General features: G+C 39.8%; 1 protein-coding gene across 5 annotated transcripts in view; it reads right to left on the bottom strand.

Annotated features, from left to right (window-relative positions):
• The window catches only part of CHD2 (chromodomain helicase DNA binding protein 2), a 122,789-nt gene that overhangs the window by 46,558 nt on the left and 52,100 nt on the right, over positions 1-24,131 (bottom strand). For all 5 annotated transcript variants that reach the window (XM_007078247.3, XM_042988131.1, XM_042988133.1 and 2 more), the window contains 6 exons: positions 23,873-24,063; positions 13,459-13,647; positions 7,430-7,592; positions 6,497-6,649; positions 4,251-4,322; positions 199-348 (listed from right to left, as the gene is read on the bottom strand). In XM_007078247.3, coding sequence (XP_007078309.2) covers positions 199-348; positions 4,251-4,322; positions 6,497-6,649; positions 7,430-7,592; positions 13,459-13,647; positions 23,873-24,063 — 918 coding nt within the window. The remainder of the gene's footprint in view (positions 1-198; positions 349-4,250; positions 4,323-6,496; positions 6,650-7,429; positions 7,593-13,458; positions 13,648-23,872; positions 24,064-24,131) is intronic.

The raw sequence follows: 24,131 nt of genomic DNA, 5'->3' as shown, positions 1-24,131 counted from the left end.
TCCTAAGAAGTTCATCTTAGCCCCAAAACACCTTAGACGCCTTCTCTGTACTAATTAACAAGCAGGCATCTACACTTAAGGAAATGAAAGCAAACCAGGAAAAAAGCATTTTACAAACATCCTGGAAGGGCTAAATAACACCCCCCCCCCACTCTTCTGCCTCCCCCAAACCACATCCAGAGGTCTCTCTCCACTGACCTGCTTCTTCTGACCAATTCTGTGGGCTCGGGCTTGTGCCTGCAAGTCGTTCTGGGGGTTCCAGTCAGAGTCAAAGATGACGACCGTGTCTGCCGAAGCCAGATTGATTCCCAGGCCACCAGCCCTTGTCGAGAGCAGGAAACAGAAGTCCTGTACACAATGCAATATACTACTTTATGCAGTGGCCTTCTCAGAAACAGTTTCACAGTCCAATAAGCCCTTACACCTGGAAACCCCTGCAGGTGTGAAGAAAAGTGAGATATGATGGACAAACTTTATGGAGGCTACAAGAATGTCAGGGACTTGATGGTAGAGTGAATTTTCGTTTCATTAAGCTGAAAGAGTCAGTGCAGTACACTAAGGAGTAAAGTCGATTCTAATAAGGCAACCAGAACCAAAGAATTAGTGTTTTCTCCCGGCTAAAACTAGTGTTACAAGCAGTTAACAAAATCCAGAGAAACTTCATTATCAAGGGGATCATTCCAGCAAGTTGCCTAGACACTCATTTTCTGGGTAAAGGTGAACCATGCCTCATAAGGTAGTCGGTTAAGTGGGTGAGGAACACAGCGACACTGCACCAACAGATCACATGCACTGGGACCAGCAAGAAGCACAGGATCCCTGATCAGCACAGCACACGCACAAAAAAAACCGAGCTGAAAAAAAATGTGCGGAGCACAAAAAAGTGTGTGGCTGAAGAGTCACGTGCAGGAAAAGACCCAGGCTCTGACATACTCGTTTTCACACCAATAATAGAGAATAAGCAGCCACGTATACCTGCCTGCACCTGAGCGCTCAGAAAATATGGGGCAGGAGGCAGAGAATAAATTATGTGAGTCAGAAGAAAAGAAAGCCAAACAGATTTCTATTTTTAGGGCATTTGATCATGTATGTCAAAGGCTGACACCTTTTTGGCACACAAGTGACACTCAAAAATTGGTAGTTCTGAGTTACATTTTGATAAATTAGTGTCTTTAATATACAAAGACACGATGAAAAGCTCTCCACAGTCTAATTAAGTCACCCTCACCAGCATTTGGCCATAAAAATTTTTAAAATAGAGATAGCGGTCTCAGAAGAACTTTAAACGATTCCAGTAAAGACTGATCAACAGCTGTGCTGAGGCACACACTTCATGATGCTTGGTACAAATACCAAGCGACACGCCACACTCTAATTTACAGAAGCCTACAGGTAAACAGTGGACACTTCAGAATGAGATACCTACACCAAATAAAACACGGGGTCTGAATTAATCATAGAAACAATTTTCTCTATCAAAGATAATATGAATTATAAGATGTTATTTGTGTCTACTATCAAACTGAAGAGAGAAACTCAATGAAATTCAATGCTGCTAAGGGTGACATAAAAATGGAAATACTCATGCACAAGGAGTATGAATATAAACAGTTTTGGGAAATATAGCAAAGTATACCAAAAACCTTTTTTAAATGCTCATACGCTCTTGACTACACATCCAAAGACAACAAAGTATGTGATCAGGTTTAATCATTAGGTTAAATAAAGGCACGAGCATGAGAAAATACTAGAAATTAATGTTTTTAATCTTTAATGACATGGGAAAATGCTCACAGAATTTTAAATGAAAAGTGACAACTATATGCAAAAGGATCCAATTAGGTAAACATACAGAGAAATAAACAGTTACATCCATTATGAATGGAAACACACCCCAATGATGTGAGCAGCCAGTTGTCTCAGGAATGGGGGTTTTGTACAATTTTTCTTCTTCGTACTCTTCACTATCTCCTAAATTTCTAAATGTGCATCGCATATTTCCCCCCAATGTTAAAGTATTTTTCTTAATAAAAAAGGCTCAGATGTGCAAAAACAAAAAAACAAAAAATGGTAGAAAACCTGTATCTTATATACAGCCACGGGGTGAAGAATTGAGATTTAAAAAAAAAAAAAAAAAAAAGGCGGCAACTTTAGCTTTTCTCTGAGAGAGGATAATATGAAACATTCAAAATATTTTTAATGTTTATTTATTTATTTTGAGAATGTGCAAGCAGGGGAGGGGCAGAGAGAGAGGGAGAGAGAATCCCAAGCAGGCACCGCGTTGTAAGTACACAGCCCGATGCAGTTTCCATCTCATGAATAATGAGATCATGACCTGAGCCGAAATCAAGAGTCAGATGCTTAACCAACTGAGCCACACAGGCACCCCTCATATTATTTTGTAAACTAAGAGTAGGGAACACAAAACCAATTTCAATAAATACTAAATAATAAAAATAGCTAGCATTTACTGAGTACTAGTTATGTGTCAGGCAAGGAGCCTAGTGATTGCTATGTGTGGATTACTGCATTTAATCCACTAACATTTTAGGCTAAAGAAGCCAAAATACTTTTTGTCTAACTAGGACTACGATGTGCAGTTCTAGAGGCAGAAGACATACCATTTTGGAGAAACAGACATAAACACTAAGAATTTAGCATTTAGCCCTTTAGAAAGCAGAACATTGTTAACTAAAATTTAAATGGAAAAAAAAAAGACGTAAGAGAACTTTTTATAACTTTAAACGTTATGTTTCATTTTTTGTTCTTGGTGATAGTTATATGGGTGTTTTCACTTTGTAAACATTCATCAAACTCTATACTTAAAATGTGCGTACTTTTGGGGCGCCTGGGTGGCTCAGTCAGTTAAGCGTCCGACTTCGACTCAGGTCATGATCTCGCGGTCCGTGAGTTCAGGCCCCACGTCGGGCTCTGGGCTGATGGCTCAGAGCCTGGAGCCTGTTTCGGATTCTGTGTCTCCCTCTCTCTCTGACCCTCCCCCGTTCATGCTCTGTCTCTGTCTCAAAAATAAATAAATGTTAAAAAAAAAAAATTTTTTTTTAAATGTGCATACTTTTGGGGCGCCTGGGTGGCGCAGTCGGTTAAGCGTCCGACTTCAGCCAGGTCACGATCTCGCGGTCCGTGAGTTCGAGCCCCGCGTCGGGCTCTGGGCTGATGGCTCGGAGCCTGGAGCCTGTTTCCGATTCTGTGTCTCCCTCTCTTTCTGCCCCTCCCCCGTTCATGCTCTGTCTCTCTCTGTCCCAAAAATAAATTAAAAAAAAAAAAAAAAATGTGCATACTTTTATTTTTGAGAGAGCGAGAGTGCACTGATAGCACGGAGCCCAATGCAGGTTCGAACTCAAGAACCATGAGATCGTGACCCAAGCTCGAGTCAGACGCTTAACAATCGAGGCACCCCAAAATGTGTGTACTTTTTTATATGCATGACACTTCAATTTAAGAAACTTGACTTGAAAAAAATCAAAAGAAAGCAGAATGTTCAGTCCGTTCTACCTATACAAAGTAGTGGCCCAGGCTTCAGAAGCGCTCATGATCTCTCTGAAACTCTAGTTCTACTTCTGGCTGTCTCTGCTGATGCCTTTACCCGCACACGGGGCTACAGTGTTTTCTCCACTAAACCTCTTCTCCCCAGCTTCTCTCAAATCCCACAGCATCTAACAGTTTGATATGCACAAACCACAATATTACTACGGTTTCTAACTTTTCCTAAAGCACCCCTTCTATATGTGCCTTAAAGCCAAAATACTTAAGAATGCAAATCTAAGGTGGACAACATAATTTAAGCCATCTCGTACCAGCAATCCAACAAATATGAGACCTGGCAAATGTATTTTTTAAGCCTCAGTCACCAAAAAAGTACATATCAGAACCTTCTGATGTAACACACATGTAAAATTAATCCTACAGGCCAGCCATCCCCAACCCTTGCCTTGCTGCTCTCCCAGGCCCAAAAATTTGCTATCTGGAAGTGACTACAGAACACTCAGTTGATATTAGAACTACTCTGTCAGTAATCCGGACCAGGGGAGATAAACAAGCATGCATATACTTTTCTGGAATAATAAACAAAATTACGAGGCATCCTTTATATTAGTGATTTCTCATTCCATTCTCAAAGCAGGAGAAATTTATAGCGAACTGTTTCTGAAATGAAATATATTAAGCCAGAAAGGCTTTCCCCTGGACACAGAACCCAAGCTGCCCAGATAACAAAGCCATGCATGGTATACCTCAGACCCATCTGCATTGAAGTGGTCCAGGGCCTGTTTTCGGATTTCTCCCTTGATGGAACCATCCAGACGCTGTAAAAATAAACCACAAGAAAATCATAAGGTAGAAAGATCAGCTACACTCTGAACAAAACGCCAGACTTGCAACCTTTATCATTCCAACAACACCCACTTAGTAAAAATAACCGGAATGCACTGGCAACATGCTGTCAGGGGACGGTGCTTAAGCAGCACATCCTACTTGCCCAAGCTCTCCAGTTACAGACTCAAGGTCAGAAACTTCTGGATTCAAAGGGCTATCTAGGTTGATCCAAGGATCAGAATGGCTGCTGGGGCCTATACGGAGAAAGATGGCAATACTCAAGCTGTGCTCAGAAGCTGTGTTTGCTTCTACATCTATAGGTACTAAAGAGATCAGGACACTGTACCACTGGTCACCTAATAACTAGCTCATACAGAAAATGGTCCTTCTTAGCTAATGCGACTACAAGGTGCACAGTTATTAAGGGCTACACAAACCAAAAAATTTTGTCTGGAAACATTTTGCCATAACATTAAAAGTGTTTAAATTAAGTTGATCATATATCCCAGCTTTTCCAAAAATTACACTCTGAAATCACAGCAAAATGTTTAAGCAGCCAAAACGCATATTCAAGAGAGCCTCTGGCATTAACTAGTTCTTTTATTAGAGTATGTGTCAGTTCTAGATCCTAATGTCACCATAGAAAACCGTATGTCAAAAAAATACTTGAGAACTGTCACCTGTCATCTGTACACATAAAGCATTTCTTACTCTTTAAAATCATATTCACATGTCTTCCCCTCACAATCACCACTTGAGATGAACAAAGTATCTCATTTCACAGAAGGCAAAACTGACCCAAGAGATGATGTCAGCTGGCCAGTGATGGGCGAGTGGCCAGGGACATAATCCATGGAAGGACCTACACCTCCCCAGCTCAGAGCTCTGCTGACCAGACCCAGAGCCACAGAAACACACGTCAGATCACACCTGGCAACCCTCTTTCTCCTTTCTTACTTACCAACTCTGTTCAAAGCCTTAGCCCAAATATATGTTTAAATGGCAGGTTCAGAGCCTATATTTGAAATCAGAGAACCTAAATGCTCTCCTTTAAAATTCCCATTAATAGAAAACAGCAGACATGCCAGACCCAAGTGGACTGCAGTCTAACATTCCCTTCGGAGAATAGAAATGAATTTTTGTTCTACTTGATATCAAATGATGAGCCTGACCTGAAAGCTCGTCAGACACACTGAGAGATAACTGTCTTTATGCAGCGTGCTGATTTCTTAAATAATAACCACAGTATTAAACCATATTCTAAGACAGCTGCTGAAAGACCACACAAGATATTATGGATATGACAACACCTTTCAGGGCATTTTGAAAGACAATCTGTTAGTGAGTTTAAAGCTTGGCCTTCTTAAGAAACAATCACTAACTCCAAGTTTCTTCAATACCAGTCTAATTACATAGGTTGGTTGGAGAGTCCATCCACTCAAAGTCAAAGAAAGAATATTTCCCAGACAATCTTAAACATCAAAGCACTTAAAGGTTATGCCAAAAGTCAAGATAAACAGCACACACGTCCATAAATGAATCGGAGAGAAGTTTCACACAGTCTAATACCCAAAAAAATACTGTGCTGAGGAAACTCCTCTCCCTCTTATCTGGTTTTTCTCCTTACACTGTAGGAGATGACTGAGTGAAAACAAAACTCCATGGTAACAATCCCACAGAGAAGAGAGGGGCCACCTTGCTTCAGGGCCCAGCAAACTTTTCACGTGCGCTGATCCTCTGAGTCCCAGCCTCACAGCCAGGGTCAGCTTCCTCTGGGATGAATACACAGAACTATCACCTCTCTCTTTCTTCCTAGGAACTGGACTTCTGTAATTAGGTCCACACTTCTTCCTCTCTACTATTACCCCAGACATGGGGCCATAAGAAACCATCTGACACATTTCTCTTGCCTGCTTTTCCTCTATTACTCACCTCTTTACTGCCCCCCCCCGGCCCGCCCCCAAAACAGAATGACCTCACATGACCATTTTCATTACAGGGTAGCTTAAAGGTATGGAAATAAACATAAAGACCCTCCTGGAACCTTAATTTCAATTTGTTTCCAGCTAGGAAACTTGTTTCCTAACTTTAGGATAATTTAACAAGCAAAGCACATAAGCCGGAGAGAGGCAGGCAGGGACTCCCAATTTCTGAGCATCCTTACCTGGAAAGGATAGTGCTTGATAGTCAGGTACTCAGCCAGGATGTCCAACATTCGGACCATCTGGGAGAAGATAAGGACTCTATTCCCCCTTTCTCGAAGTCTTGTCAACAGTTTATCTAATAGAATCAGCTTCCCACTGCTCCTGATCAGGGACTGGAGATTAACAAGACATTCCAATCATCACACACCAACCCATATTTCAATTTGCCCTTAATCACAAAGAGTTCCTTTATTTTCAATTTTTGTTAACGCTTATTTATTTTTGAGAGACAGAGACAGAGAACAAGCAAGGGAAGGGCAAACAGAGAGGGAGACACAGAATCTGAAGCAGGCTCCAGGCTCTGAGCTGTCAGCACAGAGCCCGATGTGGGACACGAACCCGTGAACCGTTAGCTCATTACCTGAGCCGAAGTCAGATACTTAACCAACTGAGCCACCCAGGCGCCCTGAAGAGTTCCTATTTTTAAAATCATCTTTAGGGGCACCTGGGTGGCTCAATCAGTTTAGAGTCCAACTCTTGATTTCGGCTCACGACATGATCTCACTGTTCGTGGGATTGAGCTCCGAGCTGGGCTCCACACTGACAGTGTAGAGCCGGCTTTCCATCCTCTCTGCCTCTCTCTCTCTCTCTGCCCTGCCCCTCTCGTACAAGTTTCGCTCTCTGTCTCTCTCAAAATAAATTTTAAACCCATCTTTAGGCTGAAACCCCATATAGTCTGGCTGACAAGTAATTCCTCAAATGCTCTTCACCTGGTTTATCTGCGACATTGTACTTTCCATACTTCTCCTATTTAACTTTCCTCATCTGTTTTTAAAGCTTCTTTTGATGCTCCATGAAGAGTCATCAAAGGAGGAAAGAAAAGACTTTGATAAAAAGCATCTATAGACACTGAAGTGCTTGAGGACTTCATTACAAACAAGGTGGCCACGCACCAGGAGAACCTCCTGCCCGTTCTCTCGCTCGCTGTCTTCTGGGGGTTTGATCAGGTAGCAATGGTTGCAGCATTTTTTCAATTCCATCACAATGTTCAGGAAACCAGACGTGCTGCCTCGTGTTCCCTTGGCAAGAGCCTTGTAATTCCTGGTCAGAATCCATCTGCAAATTAAAATAATGACCTTCAATTCAAAGAGAGAATCGGAGGCATCAGATTATAAGAGAGAGCAAAGTTACTGGAAAGATAAAGACCAAAAAGGCCTAGGACCGTTAAAAACCATGGAGGGATATTTCACTTTCCATCTCCAGCCGCCCAACCAGGACTGCTCACAGCTTGAGTCTGGTTCAGAGTGTTAACCACTGGGTAAACATGTTCTACTGGGCATTTCAACCTGACTGAACACAGGAATATTAAAAAGAAATAACAGTGAAATATATGTACATATACACACACATGTGAAACAAGGACTGTCACCAAAGCACTCTTTATCACAACATAAAAATGGAAATAGGTTGCCTAATAGTAGGAGACTAGTTAAATAAAGATTACCAAGAGACAGAAGCTATGTACCCATTTACAAACTGTTGTAGAAGGACATTTTATATGACAAAATGCTCATGGTAACTATCTTTTATATCTAAATTTTAAAAGAGAAAAGGAGAAATACATAGGTATTTATGTATATCCATATATAAGCTTTAACTATACACCAGAAAACATTAAAAGTGCTTTTTTTTCTGAGTAATGAAACCTCTTTACACTTTTAACAATCCTACTTTTAGAAATCTATCTCAAAGTAGAGTGTTCAAGGATTTTCACTGTAGTAGTTTGTAAGAGTAAAGTATTTGAGGGTTGTCTGGGTGGCTCAGTTAGTTGGGCATCAGACTGCTAATTTCAGCTCAAGTCATGACCTCACAGTTGTGAGATCGAGCCCCATATGGGGGTTCTCACTGAGCGTGGAGTCTGCTTAATATTTTCTGCCTCCCTCTCCCTTTGCCCCTTCCCCCACTTGCCCTCCCTCTCAAAAATAATAGATTAAAAAAGAAAAAAAGAGTCAAGTATTTGAAACAATCCAAATGTCCTCCACGAGGGCTGGTTGAATAAACTATGCTACAAATCGACAATGGAATATTATGCAGTTGCAAAAAGAAGAGAGTATCTTTATAAACTACTATGGAGTGTTCTTCAGCACACATCACTGAGTGAAAAAAGGTACAGAAAAATGTATACAGTATGCTGTTTATATAGGAGGAGGGAGACAGCAAAATGGTTAAAATGTATTTGGTTGTATTTTAAAAATTAGAAAATAAAGGAAAGAAAAACATTAAGAATTTTACTTGGTATCACCTAAGGGAAGAAAGGCCTAGAATGAAGGGGACAAGGATAGAAGCTAGGTATATTTGAACATGCCAGCTTTTGTAGTTGTGCCCTTGGAACTCTACAAATATTATAGTTATGAAGAAAAATTAAGCAAAGTCATCTTTAAAAAGTAAAACTAAAATGAAATCAAATATTGTATCTAGTTAGGAACATATCCACAAGACAAAGGATCTCAAGTGCTTTTAAGACTCTTATCCATTTCTAATAGAATATACCTTTAAATTTTATTTATTTTTGAGAGACAGAGAGAGAGCGAGCGAGCGTGCACGGGTGGGGGAGGGGCAGAGACAGAGAGGGAGACACAGAATCTGAAGCAGGCTCCAGGCTCTGAGCTGTCAGCACAGAGCCCGATGTGGGACCTGAACTCACGAACCATGAGATCATGACCTGAGCCAAAGTGGGACACTCAACCAACTGAGCCACCCAAGTGCCCCTCCAGTGGAACACAAACAAAATACAAACAAAAAAAACCCTTAACCTGTTTTTGTTATTCACAATGCTGACAATAATCCTTGCATTAAAATTATTGTAAAGCTGTGTGTGTAGTATGAATTGGGTTGGTGCAGTTGAGAAGTCAAATTTTTGGTAGGGGTATTAAGACTATTAAGGTCAAATAAAATCTCTATGTTGTCCTGTTTAATTGGAAAAAAAATCATGATGTATTTTTCTTCTGTTTAAAAACAAATTTTCTAATTCTGTCCACAGAAAAAGCCTGTGAGTGATGTCCAATGTAGCTGCAAATAACAGCTCTAGTAGCCAATTTGTGGTCTCCAAATTCCATTTTCCAACAAAATAGTATGCAGAGCATGCTGGATATATGGCTGACTCTAGTTCTGAGGCAGGAAACGTACAAGATGAACATGGACATTTTATTATTTCAGAAAGCAAAAAGCTATCAACTACTGCTAGGATTATGTCAAAAGGCCTCAGAACCAACTTGAATAAGCTCCTCCCAGCTAAAAATGGGAGTCATTCTAACCATGAGTGTAAAACAATACCTGTCACAGAATAAAGCACAAATTTGCTTATTGAGGAGTTCACAATCATACCAAAACAAATCTCATTGGTCAAAACCTCTGAAGACATGGAGATAACCTATTGTTTCTTTTAAAAATGTCAAATATCCAACATGAATGGACCTCGAGCACACTGTGCTAAGTCAGACAGAGAAAGACAAGTACTATATAGTATCACTTATATGTGGAATCTAAAAAAGCCAAACTCATAAAAACACAAAGTAAAATAGTGGTTACCTGGAAATGTGGGGATGGGACAGATGTTGTTTAAAAGTACAAACTGCAATGAGTAGTAAATGATTCCTAGAGATCTAATGCATGGCATAGTGAATACAGACAACAGTATCATATACTCATCCACTCTACTACGAGACTAGAACTTAATGACTCCAACCACTAAAAAGAAAGGATCATTAGGTAATGTGATACCGATGCTAACTACACTACAATGACAATATATTATAGTATGTAACTATATCAAAGTAACATGTTATACACCTTATATTTGTACTTTATATGTCAAACATGTTTCAATTTACTTATTTTTTAATGTTTATTTTTGAGAGAGAGAGTCAGAGAGCGAGCAGAGGGGGGACAGAGAGAGAGGGGGACACAGACTCTGAAGCAGGTTCTAGGCTCTGAGCTGTCAGCACAGAGCCTGACATGGAGCTTGAACTCACAAACCACGAGATCATGACCTGAGCAGAGGTCGGACATTTAACCAAATGAGCCACCCAGGCACCCCAAACATATTTCAATTTAAAAAATTATATTTTGTTGGGGTGCCTGGGTGGCTCAGTCGGTTGAGCATCCAACTCTTGATTTCAGCTTGAAATCCCCAGGATCATGGGATCAAGCCTGGTGTCCAGCTCTGCACTGAGCGTGGTGCCTACTTGGGACTGACTCACTCACTCACACTCTCTCACACTCTCACACTCTCTCTCTCTCTCTCTCTCTCTCTCTCTCTCTCTCTCCCTCCCTCCCTCCCCCTTTGACCCTTCCCCACTTGTGCTCTAAAATAAAAAACACTTTTTTAAAAATTAGTGTTTTTTAAATGTCAAAAATCAAAAAGAATTATGCATTTACTTATTCTGTTTTTCCTATATGAACTGTTCCTCAGTTGAAACAGGGAAGTTTCTTTTTGTAGAAGTGTTCCAGCTAATAAACAAAGGAGTACTAAAATTTGAATAGCACCACTTTGTAATCCCTAATGAAGTAATGGATCTAGGCAATGCTTACCAAATACTTGCTAATATCACAAGAAGACAATCTCCTATGAAAGAATGTACCTTTGCATTCTATGAAATACTCATATTGAATCTGAGTCTAATCAAACATCTACACTTATCTGGAAATGAGAAGGGATCAAATAAAAATATTAAATGATGCCACGGAGCTAGAATCAGAAAAATCCAGGCTGTGAAAAATATCTAGAGAACACAGACTCAGTTTCTTCTCAAAAAATTTACAAGGACGGGGTAAACGGGTTCAAATAAACTGAAGAGACATGCCAACCAGTCATAATGTATGGAGCTTACTTACATCCCAATGCAAACAAGCCATCTGTGTGCATGTGTGTATGTGCCTGTGTATATTATGTACATGACAACCAGGGAAATGTTAACACTAAGTATTATAAAAATAAGGAATTATTGATATTTTAAGTATAATAAGAGTATTGAAGTTATGTTTTTATTTTTATTGAGGTATGATTGACATGTAACACTGCATTAGCTTCAGGTGTACAACATGATTTGATACTTGTATATACTGCAAAATGATCACCATGGTAAGTCTAACATCTATCACCCTACACAGTTACAAAAACCTTTTTCCTCGGTGGTGGGGACTTTTAGGATCTATTCTCTTAACAAGTTTCAAATATACAATATGGTATTATTAATCATAACTGCCATGCTGCATGTTCCATCCTCATGACTTACTTATTTTATAACCAGAAGTTTGTTTATATGTTTTGACCCCCCCCTTCACCCATTCCTCTCACCCCCCATCTCACCCCCTCCCCCGGCAACCACTGTTCTGTTCTCTGTATATGTAAGTTTGGTTTTGTTGTTGCTGTTGTTTTGTCTCACTTTAGTCCTTATCTTTTAGGTACCTACAGAAACATTTCATAAGTACCTGAACCATGTTTCAAACAATCTAGGGGTGGAATTGGGGGTGCAAATGAAGATACAGGTGAACTAAGGCTGGCTATGAGTGGGTAACTGAAACTGGGTTGACTCTGGGTACATGACTACCTCCTATTCTATTTCGGTACATAGCAGAGATTTCCCAGAATAAAAAGATTTTTAAAAGTCAAGGTAGTATTAGGCAAAAGGGTCAGATAGTAATTTTTGACCACTAAAATCCTGTGGTTTTTTTGGTTTCATTAAAAACAAGGAGGGACTGGGTGCCTCGGTCAGTTAAGTGTCCAACTTTGGCTCAGGACATGATCTCATGGTCTATGAGTTTGAGCTCCACGTCAGGCTCTGTGCTAATAGCTCAGAGCCTGGAGCCTGCTTCCGATTCTGTTACCCGCCCCCACCACACACACACACACACACACACACACACACACACACACACACACACACCTCTCTCTCTGTCAAAAATAAAAATATTTTGGGGGCACCTGGGTGGCTCAGTCGGTTAAGTGTCCGACTTTGGCTCAGGTTATGATCTCACGTTTCATGGGTTCAAGCCCCACGTTGGGCTCTGTGCTGACAGCTCAGAGCCTGGAGCCTGCTTCAGATTATGTGTCTCCTCTCTCTGCCCCTCCCCTGCTCATGTGCGTGCTCTCTGTCTCAAAAATAAATAAACGTTAAAAAAATTTTTTTAATAAATTAAAAAAAATAAAAAAATTTTTTAAGTTTTGAATTAAAAAAAAGCAAGGCATATTATTAGAGAGATTACCAAACTTTTAACCTTAGACTATAATTTTCACGGTATGTAGTTATAATTACTCCAGATTTAACTTGAAATAATCAAAACTAAAGCCCATTACGAGCATATTATATACTACCCCCTGTCCCAAATCCAGCATTTTGCCTTAAACTCATCATAACCTAAACCAAGTCCATAACCTGGCCAGGCCACTTGGGGTGCCAGAAAGGAGAGCATCTTCCCCCATCAGCACAGAGGGGAACACTTTTCCTTCTAAACCTGCACAGCCCCCTGCATCTGCCTCAGTTAGTAAACAAACCTGTTTTAGCCACTTGTCTCTACTCTGTCTTCCCTACTGAGCAACACTTCTGGCAGGAACATGTTCCACCCATCTTCGTACTCCCAGTATTTAGCACAATGCCTGCCACTTTGTAGAATCTTAGTAACTGACTGAATTGAGTAGCAGAGAAGAAATACGTGACTGAGTGAAATATACCTGTTTATTGGAAGGGGATTAGCATTAAAATTTAACATATACTTCGGACTACCCACATAATGAAAAGTGCTGTGCAAATTCTCACCCAAAGAAAAAAGCAAGAATAAAACTTCCTCTTTCTAACCATGAGTATACTGCTTCTTAAATCTGTGTTGAGGCATCACTGAAAAAAGCAGTCTGTCAACTGTCTATCTTATGGCTTCTCTGTACTGATGTTAATCCCACTGAGGCTTGACCCGGCCCACAGCTTACTTGTAATACTGCTTCTGCAGAGCAGACATCTCCACCCTGAGGATCTGTTCCACTTTGGCAGGAAGGGATTTTTCTACATCCTTTTTGACCCTACGGAGAAGGAAGGGTTCCAACACCTTATGGAGACTCTGATAGCCGTTTTCCCTTCCTTTCCCATGGTCCTCTTCAAAATCTTCCCAGAATTCAAACCTGGAAATAAAACAGGACAGTGTTCATTACAGAAGCAACCGAGAAGAAAAAGAAGCAGTTTTTCAAGCTAAAATTTCAATTAACTAAATGGAAAAAAAAATCTGTAAACAAACAACAAACAAAATAAGACTCTTCCCTATAAGGAAAGATAAATTTTATCAGTCACTAGCTCAGGAATACAAGAGAGGGGAAAACAGTAAGGAAAGAGAAAACCACTGAATCAATCCAATGAGTCTACAGAGAAAACCCACTGAATCAATCCAATGAGTCTACACTGGATAACACTGGGTTTCCAATTCTTAGACTGGATCTAGAGTTCACAGGACACTTCTGTATAACATGCAATGAGTAAGTATACATAAGTTATTGTTATGAAATGTTCTTCAGAAAAACTAATAAGCTATCTTTTAATAAGCTGCAATTTCTTAGGAAACAAATTCAAAGGTAAGAGAATTAGTGGCAATATTACAGCTGTCACCACTCAAAGGTAAAGTCAGTTACATAATTTCCATCAATAATCTTCACTGTTCATAGATTAAAAAATTAGTGGATTTATGATGACAGTAACCAAACTATGGCCCCCAAATAAGAACAGTAACACAAGTGACACCAATTTAATAGTATTAGAACTTGAAGACACAAATTTTATTAACAATAAATTCTAAAACTTAGGGGCGTCTGGGTGGCTCAGTCAGTTACATGCCCAACTTTGGCTCTGGTCATGATCTTGCAGTTTGTGAGTTTGAGTCCCACATGGGGCTGTCTGCTCTCAGCTCAGAGCCTGCTTTGGATCCTCTGTCCCCCTCTCTCTCTGCCCCTCTCCCACTCTATCTCTCAAAAATAAATGTTAAAAAAAAATTTTAATGAATTAAAAAACTTGTCACCATAATAATTCTGCCTCAACTCTATAGAGGAAAGTTCCTTGCATTTCAACATCTTTTAACTTTTTTTCAATGTTCATTTATTTTTGAGAGACAGAGCATGAACAGGGGAGGGGCAGAGAGAGAGAGAGAGAGGGAGACACAGAAGCTGAAGCAGGCTCCAGGCTCTGAGCTGTCAACACAGAGCCTGATGCAGGGCTCGAACCCATGAACCGTGAGATCGTGACCTGAGCCAAAGCCGGACGCTCAACTGACTGAGCCACCCAGGTGCCCCCTTGCATTTCAATCTTAATTCAATTATCTTTGATTACTAACGGGCCTGTGGCAGAAGTCCAGAATAGGACACGGTGAACAGATTTCTTTCAAAAACAAACCCCAAAAATGAAGGAAATTTATTTCATGAGGATTGAAAGAAGTACACGGTTTTGCCACTAGAAAGCCAATGATGCACTTGGAGGAGCTAGCAGGGTTCTGTGTGCAAACTAAAGCTCAGTAGGGGAGAGCATGCCATCGACCAAGCCTAGCACTCCGTTGATCGCTGCTGCGTGGTCTGCCCTCTGATACCAGGCAGCCCTCCTCTGTTGAGGCCAGTCATGTTCCGGAATAAATAGCTCAACATTTCCTAGAGCTCTGTAAGACTCCAAAGCAACTACTCTCTGCTAAAATGGAAAGTCAGAGAGAAAATGCCAGCACCGCTAGTGTGCACTGGCATCAAGAGAGCCTGCTGCCATTTCTGAACTGATAAACGGCCACGCATTTCACCAGGCACTGCGAGGTGGATCAACACCTGCCTCGGTAACACCTAGGAATGAACAAAACAGCCATCTTCAGGAAGTTCAGGCAAAAAGATCTTTTGGGGTAGAAATCTAAACACATCACTAGAGCTTATAGCCTGATAAACCTAAGTTGTATTTTGTCACACTTCTATGAAAATACTCCAGGAACAAAAATAAATGAGGAATTAAAACTAGGAAGAAGACTAAAATGAACAAGGCCAACTGAACTATCTCAATGCTAGGGATGGCACGTCACACACAAAATGTATGAAGCAACTGGACATCAGGAACTATCACCATATCAAGCTATTTTCTGAAGAGCTGGGAGACAAATTTAAGAGAACATTTCAATTTACTTAACGTTCATTATCATTAATTAAAACTATACTAGTCTAAAAACTTAAATATAAACCTTATTTATAAGTTACTTCCCCTACTGTGCTAGACAACAAATATTTTCACCTACTTAGTGTATTCTTACTAAAAAGCATTAAGAATCCCTTTATGTATACACTGAATGGTTTATGAATGGCCTATGGTTGCTTTCCCTCTGAACAGCAGAGATGAGTAGCTGTAACAGACCATAATGCCTATAAGCTGGAAATGTTTCTTATCAGGTCCCTTTAAGAAAAAGTTTGTTGTTCTCTAAAGCAGAATACTGTCAACTTAAAATACCACATACATAAAAGGTATAGGCTTATAGCAGTAAGTAACTTAACAATAACACCATGCACAGCCTAGAGGTTATTTTAGATATATCCCTATTATCAACTTGTGTACATAACATATGACTCTCACAAAAGTAGGAAAAATTTGGATTGCTTAAATATTCCAGACTTTGGGATTTTAGAAAAATAGAAGTTCACTCTACTGAGGAATAACAAAGAAGAAAATTAAAAGAATGAAAACAGTATGCTAGAATTCATGTGATAAATATGCAAACAAATTCAGACTGGCCTAGACAGCAGAGGCAGAAGCAGAAGCAAAAACAAAGCAAAAAACAAATCTTATACCAAGAGGTTACATCTCTGAAATCTGCTCTACTGAGTTATTTTGTGGAGTGGGTATGCAGTACATTTTGCAAGTGATTATACACTCAATTCTTGGGGCTTGCTTTATCTTTTTGTATTTTTAATACCAAGCACCACGCTTTGCAGAACAGTACTTATAAAGTAAATGACTGGTACATATTTTAATAAGGGTAGTGATCAAATTGCTAAAAAGGGTAGTAGTCTGGTCAGAGCCACCATGCAGGAAAACTGACTGGACAGACCATGTGCTAAGAAAACAGATTACAGTTGGTTAGAAAAAGAACTAACTTCTGGATTTAAAAAACAGTAATAGACCAGCGAAGGAAACAATCAGCAAAACTAAAAGGCAACCGACAGAATGGGAGAAGACATTTGCAAATAATATATCAGATAAAGGGTTAGTACCCAAAATCTATAAAGAACTTGTCAAACTCAACACCCAAAAATCAAATACTCCAGTGAAGAAATGGGCAAAAGACATGAATGGACACTTCTCTAAAGAAGACACCCAGGGGCACCTGGATGGCTCAGTCGATTAAATATCTGACTTCGGCTCAGGTCATAATCTTCCAATTTATGGGTTTGAGCCTCGCATCGGGCTCTTCCCTCTGTCTTTGCCCCTCCTCCACTCATGCTCTGCCTCTCTCTCCATCTCTCAAAAATGAATAAATGTTAAAAAAAAAAAAAAAAAAAAGACATCCAGATGGCTAACAGACACATGAAAAGATGCTCAACATCACTCATCATCAGGGAAATACAAATTAAAACCACAATGAGATACCACCTCACACCTATCACAACAGCTAAAATTAACAACTCAAGAAACAGCAGATGTTGGCGAGGACGCAGAGAAAGAAGAAACCTTTTTCACTGCTGGTGGGAATGTACTGGTGCAGCCACTGGAAAACAGTATGGAGGTTCCTCAAAAAACTAAAAATTGAACTACCCTACGATCCAGCAATTGCACTACTAGGTATTTATCCAAGGGATATAGGTGTGTTGTTTCAAAGGGGTACATGCACCCCAATGTTTATAGCAGCACAAGCAACAATAGACAAAATATGGAGAGAGCCCAAATAACCATCAACGGATGAATGAATAAAGAAGATGTGATATACACACACACAATGGAATATTACCCAGCAATCAAAAAGAATGAAATCTTGCCATTTGCAACTACATGGCTCGAACTAGAGGCTATTATGCTAAGCAAAATTAGTCAAAGAAAGACAAGTATCATATGGCTTCACTCATATGAGGAATTTAGGATACAAAACAGATGAACATAAGGGAAGGGAAGCAAAAATAATATAAAAACAAGGAGGGGGACAATATAAGAGACTCTCAAATATAGAGAACAAATGGTTGCTGGAGGGTAGTGGGAGGAGGGATAGGCTAAATGGGAAAGGGGCATTAAGGAAGACACTTGTTCGGATGAGCAGTGGGTGTTATACACAGGGAATTAATCACTAGAATCTACTCCTGAAACCGTTGCACTATATGCTAACTTGGATGTAAATTTAAAAATTAATTAATTTAAAAAATTTAACACAGTAATAGCCTGTCACAGTTGAGGAGATGAAGGTACAAAAGTTATCTGACCAGGGGCCCCTGGGTGGCTCAGGGACACCTGGGTGGCTCAGTCAGTTAAGTGTCTGACTTCGGCTCAGGTCATGATCTCATAGGCCCATGAGTTCAAACCCTGTGTTGGGCTCTGTGCTGACAGCTGAGAGCCTAGAGCCTGCTTCAGATTCTGTGCCTCCCTCTCTCTCTGCCCCTCCCCTGTTCGTGCTCTGTCTGTCTGTCTCTCTGAAAAACTAAATAAACATTTAAAAAAAAAAAAAAAGTTATCTGACCAAATTTAATTCCGCTCTGTACAATAATTTTTCTTCGGTGGATCATTTCTTTGACAGGACCAAGTGGTTCTGTAGCACCATCTGGAATCGAAGGAACTACAGCTAAGGATGAGGAAAATACTGGATTTTAGTCCTCTGCATACCAAGCTCAGGCAGAAACAAAGGTAAATCTTAATTCCTTAACTAATGGAGTTGCATGAATCTTTGTGGAAAAACAATCTTTTAAAAAATGTTTGAGGAGCACCTGGGTGGCTCAGTCAGTTGACCGTCCTGACTTCAGTTCAGGTCATGATCTCATGGTTTATGAGTTCGAGTCCCGCATCAGGCTTGCTGCTGTCAGCACAGAGCTTGCTTCAGATCCTCTGTCCACCCCCTCTGCCTGTCCCTCCCCCATCCCACGCTTGCACTCTCTCTCTCCCTCTCAAAAATAAACATGTAAAAAAAATAAAAAATAAAAATATGTTTGAAAACAATGTTTTACAAAATTTTTTTAATGTTTATTCATTATTTTTGAGAGAGAGAGAGAGAGACAGACAGACAGACAAAGCACGAGCAGGGAAGGGGCAGAGAGAGAGGAAGAGACAGAATTTGAAGCAGGCCCCAGGCTCTGTCAACACAGAACCCAACACGGGGCTCAAACTCACAGACCGTGAGATCATGACCTGAGCCGAAGTCAGATGCTTACCCAATGGAGCCACCCAGGCACCCCGAAAACAATGCTTTAAAAACAAAGCTTTCGAAGAGAAAAAGTTCTCTTACACACACACAAAACTACATCTCTAACTCCAATCCATCATTCCAAAAGTAATTCAACTGGCCACAAAAGAACACTTTGGATGAACTATCAGAATAATCATGTCTACTAGGAACGCCACAGTTGCTAAATAGCAAAAAAGTAATTATGACCAATTAGGAACCAAAATCCCTACCATCCACTCCAGTAGTCAAGTACAAAAGGGCAAATCTAGCTAACCATTCATTGGTGGAAACTATGCACCACATTCTTTTTTCAGGGGACAAGAACAGATGTTGCATGGTGCCTCAAGACTCCTACTATGTAGAATAGTCTCATCTCATCTCATCTCATCTCAGTGGTGCTATGTAGGATGTACTTCTTCTCTTAGAATTTGAAGACCAAAGGATATTTATTGACCTTAGTCATAGAAGACCTGAAACTGACCTCAGTCCATCCAACTTATTGAATGATAAGGGACACATTTTCATCATCTAAGTCAGCATTCTGAAGCAAACACTTCCAGTGTATCAAAAAGACCCAATATGAAAACTATAAAGTAATACACAGGAAAACACTCTATTTCAGAAAACAAAGGTTAATAATAAATAATTGACAATTTGACTATTTCTAAACTTTTCTACGTTATGTTTTACGGCACTTGTACCTTTGAAAAGCATGCTTTATAAAAACTCGGCCTTATGCTAATATGTGATGAACAGGGTCTCATTACAGAAGGTACAACAGACTGTTCAAGACGAGAAGAGGGCAACTGCCTCCATCCTCAGGCTACTATCGACTCACAGAGCTCTGTGGAAGGGACAGAGGACCCAGGTGAGAAGAAACAGGACAGGCAAGAGGACAACAAGGAGATGGGATAGGCAGGGTGCAGTGTGACAGGAAAAGAACCTCTAACATAGTGTTTCTCGACTGGTGGTGATGCCCAATGTCTCCCAATCCCTGGGGGACACTGGGAATGTCTGGAGACATTTTTGGTTGTTACCACTGAGAAAGAAGGCAGCTACTGACATGTGGTGGGGTAGTGGCGAGGGATGCTGCTCAATAACCTATAATGCAAAGGACAGCCCCCAGCAAAAAAGAATTATCCAGCCCAGAATGTTAATAGTGCTGAGACTCAGAAACTCTGCTCTGAGAGAAGGCAGAGAAAGGAGGGGTGCCGAGGGAGCTCCACTCCCAGAAGCACACCGTAGTGAGGGTGCCTGAAAAAAAGGGAAATAGTTTCAGCCTAATCTACTAACGCAGTAGTCAGGGCAGCATGGTTAGAGTGGTCAAGCTTCTCTACTCATCTTCTGAAGAGTCTTAAACTATCCTTGAAAAACAAAAGTCAAAAAAGGACAGCCACCAACAAATGAAAATAGAGAACTTGTTGCTAGTAGTCCTGCCTCACAAGAAATACTAAAGAAGTCCTGTAAGCTAAAAAGTGATTTTAACCCAGTGACAAACTCCACAGGGAGAAATAAATATAACTGGAAATGATAATATAAATGTGTAAATATGAAAGACTATATGTTTTTCCCTTATTACTTTAAAAGACAAACCTGGATAAAGCAATACTTTTATCACTGTCTTCTTGGGTTTACAACACAAGGAAGGAAATAAAAACGAAGCCATCCTGGAGAACAGTTGTTATATTTTACCAGAATTAAACTAATATTAATCTAAAGAAGACTGGGATGAGATGCATACTAAAAACCCTAACAACCAGTAAGAAAATAACTTTTTAAAAAAACCAGTTAACAGAAGAGTTAAAGTGGCACACTATAAAATACTTGTTGAGACAAAAAAGGCAGTAAAGGAGAAATAGAAAAGAGTAAGACATATTAGGGAGAAAAGTAAAATCGTAGACATAAATCCAACCATATCAATAATTACATTAAATGTGAATGAATTAAATTCTTCAAAAGGCAGAGACTCAATTAAAAAGGGAAGATCCAACTACATGTTGTCTACAAGAGACACATTTTTAAACTCATAAACAGCAATTGAAGTAAAAGGACAGAAACAGCATAACATGCAAACAGTTACCAAAAGACAGCTAAAGAGCTGTCACATCACACAAAATAGACTTAAGGAACAGGAAATATTACTAGAGATAAAGAGGGGCATTTCATGATAAAAAGATCAACACATCAGGAACAAAGAACAATTACAAGCATGCACAAACCTAACACCTGAACCCCTCAACATACACAAAGGAAAAAGTAACAGAACTGAAAGCAGATCACTCAACAACTACAGTTAAATATTAAAATATTTCACTGTCAATAACAAAACTAGCCATGATGTCAGGAAAGGTATGTAAGACTTGAATAAGACTATTTATTAACTAAGTTGACTTAATGGACATTTACAGAACTCCACCTTATGAAAGCAGAGTATTATTCAAGTACACAAAGAACATTCTCCAAAACAGAAAACATACTAAACCATATAAAAAAGTTTTTTTTAAGATTTATTCATTTTTTACAGAGACAGAGCATGAGTGGGGGAGGGGTAGAGAGAGAGAGGCAGACACAGTATCCGAAGCAGGCTCCAGGCTCCGAGCTGCCAACACAGAGCCCTACACGAGCTCGAACCCACGCACTGTGAGATCATGACCTGAGCCGAAGTCAGACGCTCAACCAACTGAGCCACCCAGGCACCCCAACATGCTAAACCATATATAAATAACAGTGAATTCATTTAAAACATGTTCTCTAAAACAAAATTCAATTACAAGTCATCTGGGAAAACCTAAATATTTCAAATTAACCAACACACTTTAAAAAACAAACAAACAGGGGCGCCTGGGTGGCGCAGTCGGTTAAGCGTCCGACTTCAGCCAGGTCACGATCTCACGGTCCGTGAGTTCGAGCCCCGCGTCGGGCTCTGGGCTGATGGCTCGGAACCTGGAGCCTGTTTCCGATTCTGTGTCTCCTTCTCTCTCTGCCCCTCCCCCGTTCATGCTCTGTCTCTCTCTGTCCCAAAAATAAATAAAAAACGTTGAAAAAAAAAAAATTTTAAAAAACAAACAAACAAAAACCATGCAACAAAGAAAAAAACACAAAAGAAATTAGAAAATAGGTGAAACTGAATAAAAACTTGGGCAAGAGATTTAAGCAGACATTTCACCAAAGATCCACAAAGGGCTAATGAACACATGAAAAGATGTTCAACATTTTTAGTCATTAAAGAAACGCAAGTAAAATCCACACTGAGATACCACTACGCTCCCACCAGAATGACTAGACTGATGACATACCAAGTATTGGTGTTGGTATAGAGAACTGGTAGGAATGGCAGATGGAAAGTAAATACCTACTTTCCAAACAACCCAGCAATTTCACTAAGTATCCAACCAAGATAAATAAAAACAAATAAATAAAATAATAAATAAATAAAAACAAATGTCCACACATAGACACAATAGCCCAAAACTGAAACAACTCAAATGTCCATCAACTGGTGATACATGTAATGGAGTATTACTCCACTTTAAGAGAAAAAATAAATCTCTATGACACAGGTACATCTCAAAAATATTATGCCAAATGAAACAAGCCAAAACCAAAAGATTACTTATTAGGATTCCATTTATATGACATTTCTAAAAAAGTTAAATCTAGAGATGAAAGCTGATTAGTGACTGCCTCAGACTAGACACAAAAGCAGATTTAACTACAGGCAAGAGGGAACTTTCTGGGTGAAGAAACTATTCTAGAACTAGATTATGGTGATGGTTGCACCAATCCACGAAGTTACTAAAAAAAACGAATTGTATACTTACAATCATGTATTTTATGATATGTAAATTACATCTCAACAGTGTTTACAAAAAAGTTAACAACACATGGGGGAAGAGACCACTCATGTTTTTCATTATGCTATCCAAAATGCCTTGCTTAGTTTATGGCACATAGCAGGCACTCAAATATTTTGAGTTATAAAAAAAAAATTGTGGAGCATTTCCCTGTCAATCTGACAACTCCTGACTAGTTACTGCATGCCAGATACTACTCCAGCCAATGTGGACCATTGAGGAATAAAGTAAACATGATCCTTGGTACTTCTGAATGCATAAATTTAATGACATGAGATGAATGAGGAAGAAAGGAAAGCAGTGAGGTACCACATAGAAAAAAAAAAAAAACAGGGTAGGGTGATAAGCATGTCTGACAGGCTTTTGTAGGTTAGGTGGTCTGAGAAGAATCTGAAAGGAGGTGGTCATAAAGGCTCAGGCAAAAATGTTCCTGGCCATGTGAAGATGAGGAGAAAGACCATCCCAGATAAAGAGTGGCAGTGGCTTGGCAGGTTAAAGGTACGGAAAGCTGGCAGAACAGTGGCCATTCTGGGATGGGATGGGAGGAATCAAGAGTACCATCGAGGTGCCACACTGGGCGGGGTCTCCCAAGGTAGGGCAACAAATTTAGGTTTCATTTCAAGCATCACTGAATACTGCTGGATAACTAAGTTTTATGAAACATGTATACCATCTCCCCCATAAAAATCTTTTCAATAAAGACCTCTATGATTCTTTAGTAAATTACAGACCTGAGTAATAGCTAATGCTGATTGCTTCTGTTATCACAGGTTTGGGTTTAAGATATCAACACCTGTCAGACTGAGTACCTTGTATACTTCAATTCTTGATTACCTTATAACAACAGTGAGAAGGTCTAACATTTCCTGTTTACCAATTATTTCCCCAAAGCATTAACAGATTCAAATGTCTTGTAGATAATAGGCTTTCCTCCTTGACATGCTGAATTCTGTGCCTCCTAACATTTATTATGGAACGTTTTACTAATTTTATTCCTGCAGCAGTTTAATGTTTTGCTGTTCCCAAATCATGCCATCTGTTTTCCCTAAGGTCTATTTTTAAAAAGTTAAAAAGCATTGGCATTTCAGACATTCTAGCATCTTTCGAAACACATAGGAAGGAGCTTACTTCTCCGGCATAATAAAGTGCAGCAAGGACCAGAGCTCTTTGAGGGAATTCTGCAGAGGGGTCCCCGTAATCAGGAGCCTATGGTGGGACTTGAAATCAATCAGAGTTTTATACAATAAAGAGTCATCATTCTTCAACCGATGGGCTTCATCCACTCCCAGAAAGGCCCAGTTAATACTGCCCAGCACAGTCTAAAGTAAAAACAAAACAGAACGAGCCACCAGGTCAGAAGGAAACCCAAAGTACTTTCAAGTGTTAA

This window comes from Panthera tigris, chromosome B3, assembly GCF_018350195.1.
Source record: "Panthera tigris isolate Pti1 chromosome B3, P.tigris_Pti1_mat1.1, whole genome shotgun sequence".
Classification (NCBI taxonomy): domain Eukaryota; kingdom Metazoa; phylum Chordata; class Mammalia; order Carnivora; family Felidae; genus Panthera; species Panthera tigris.
The sequence above is the reverse complement of the archived record's forward strand: the minus strand, read 5'-3'. Positions and strand labels throughout refer to the sequence as shown.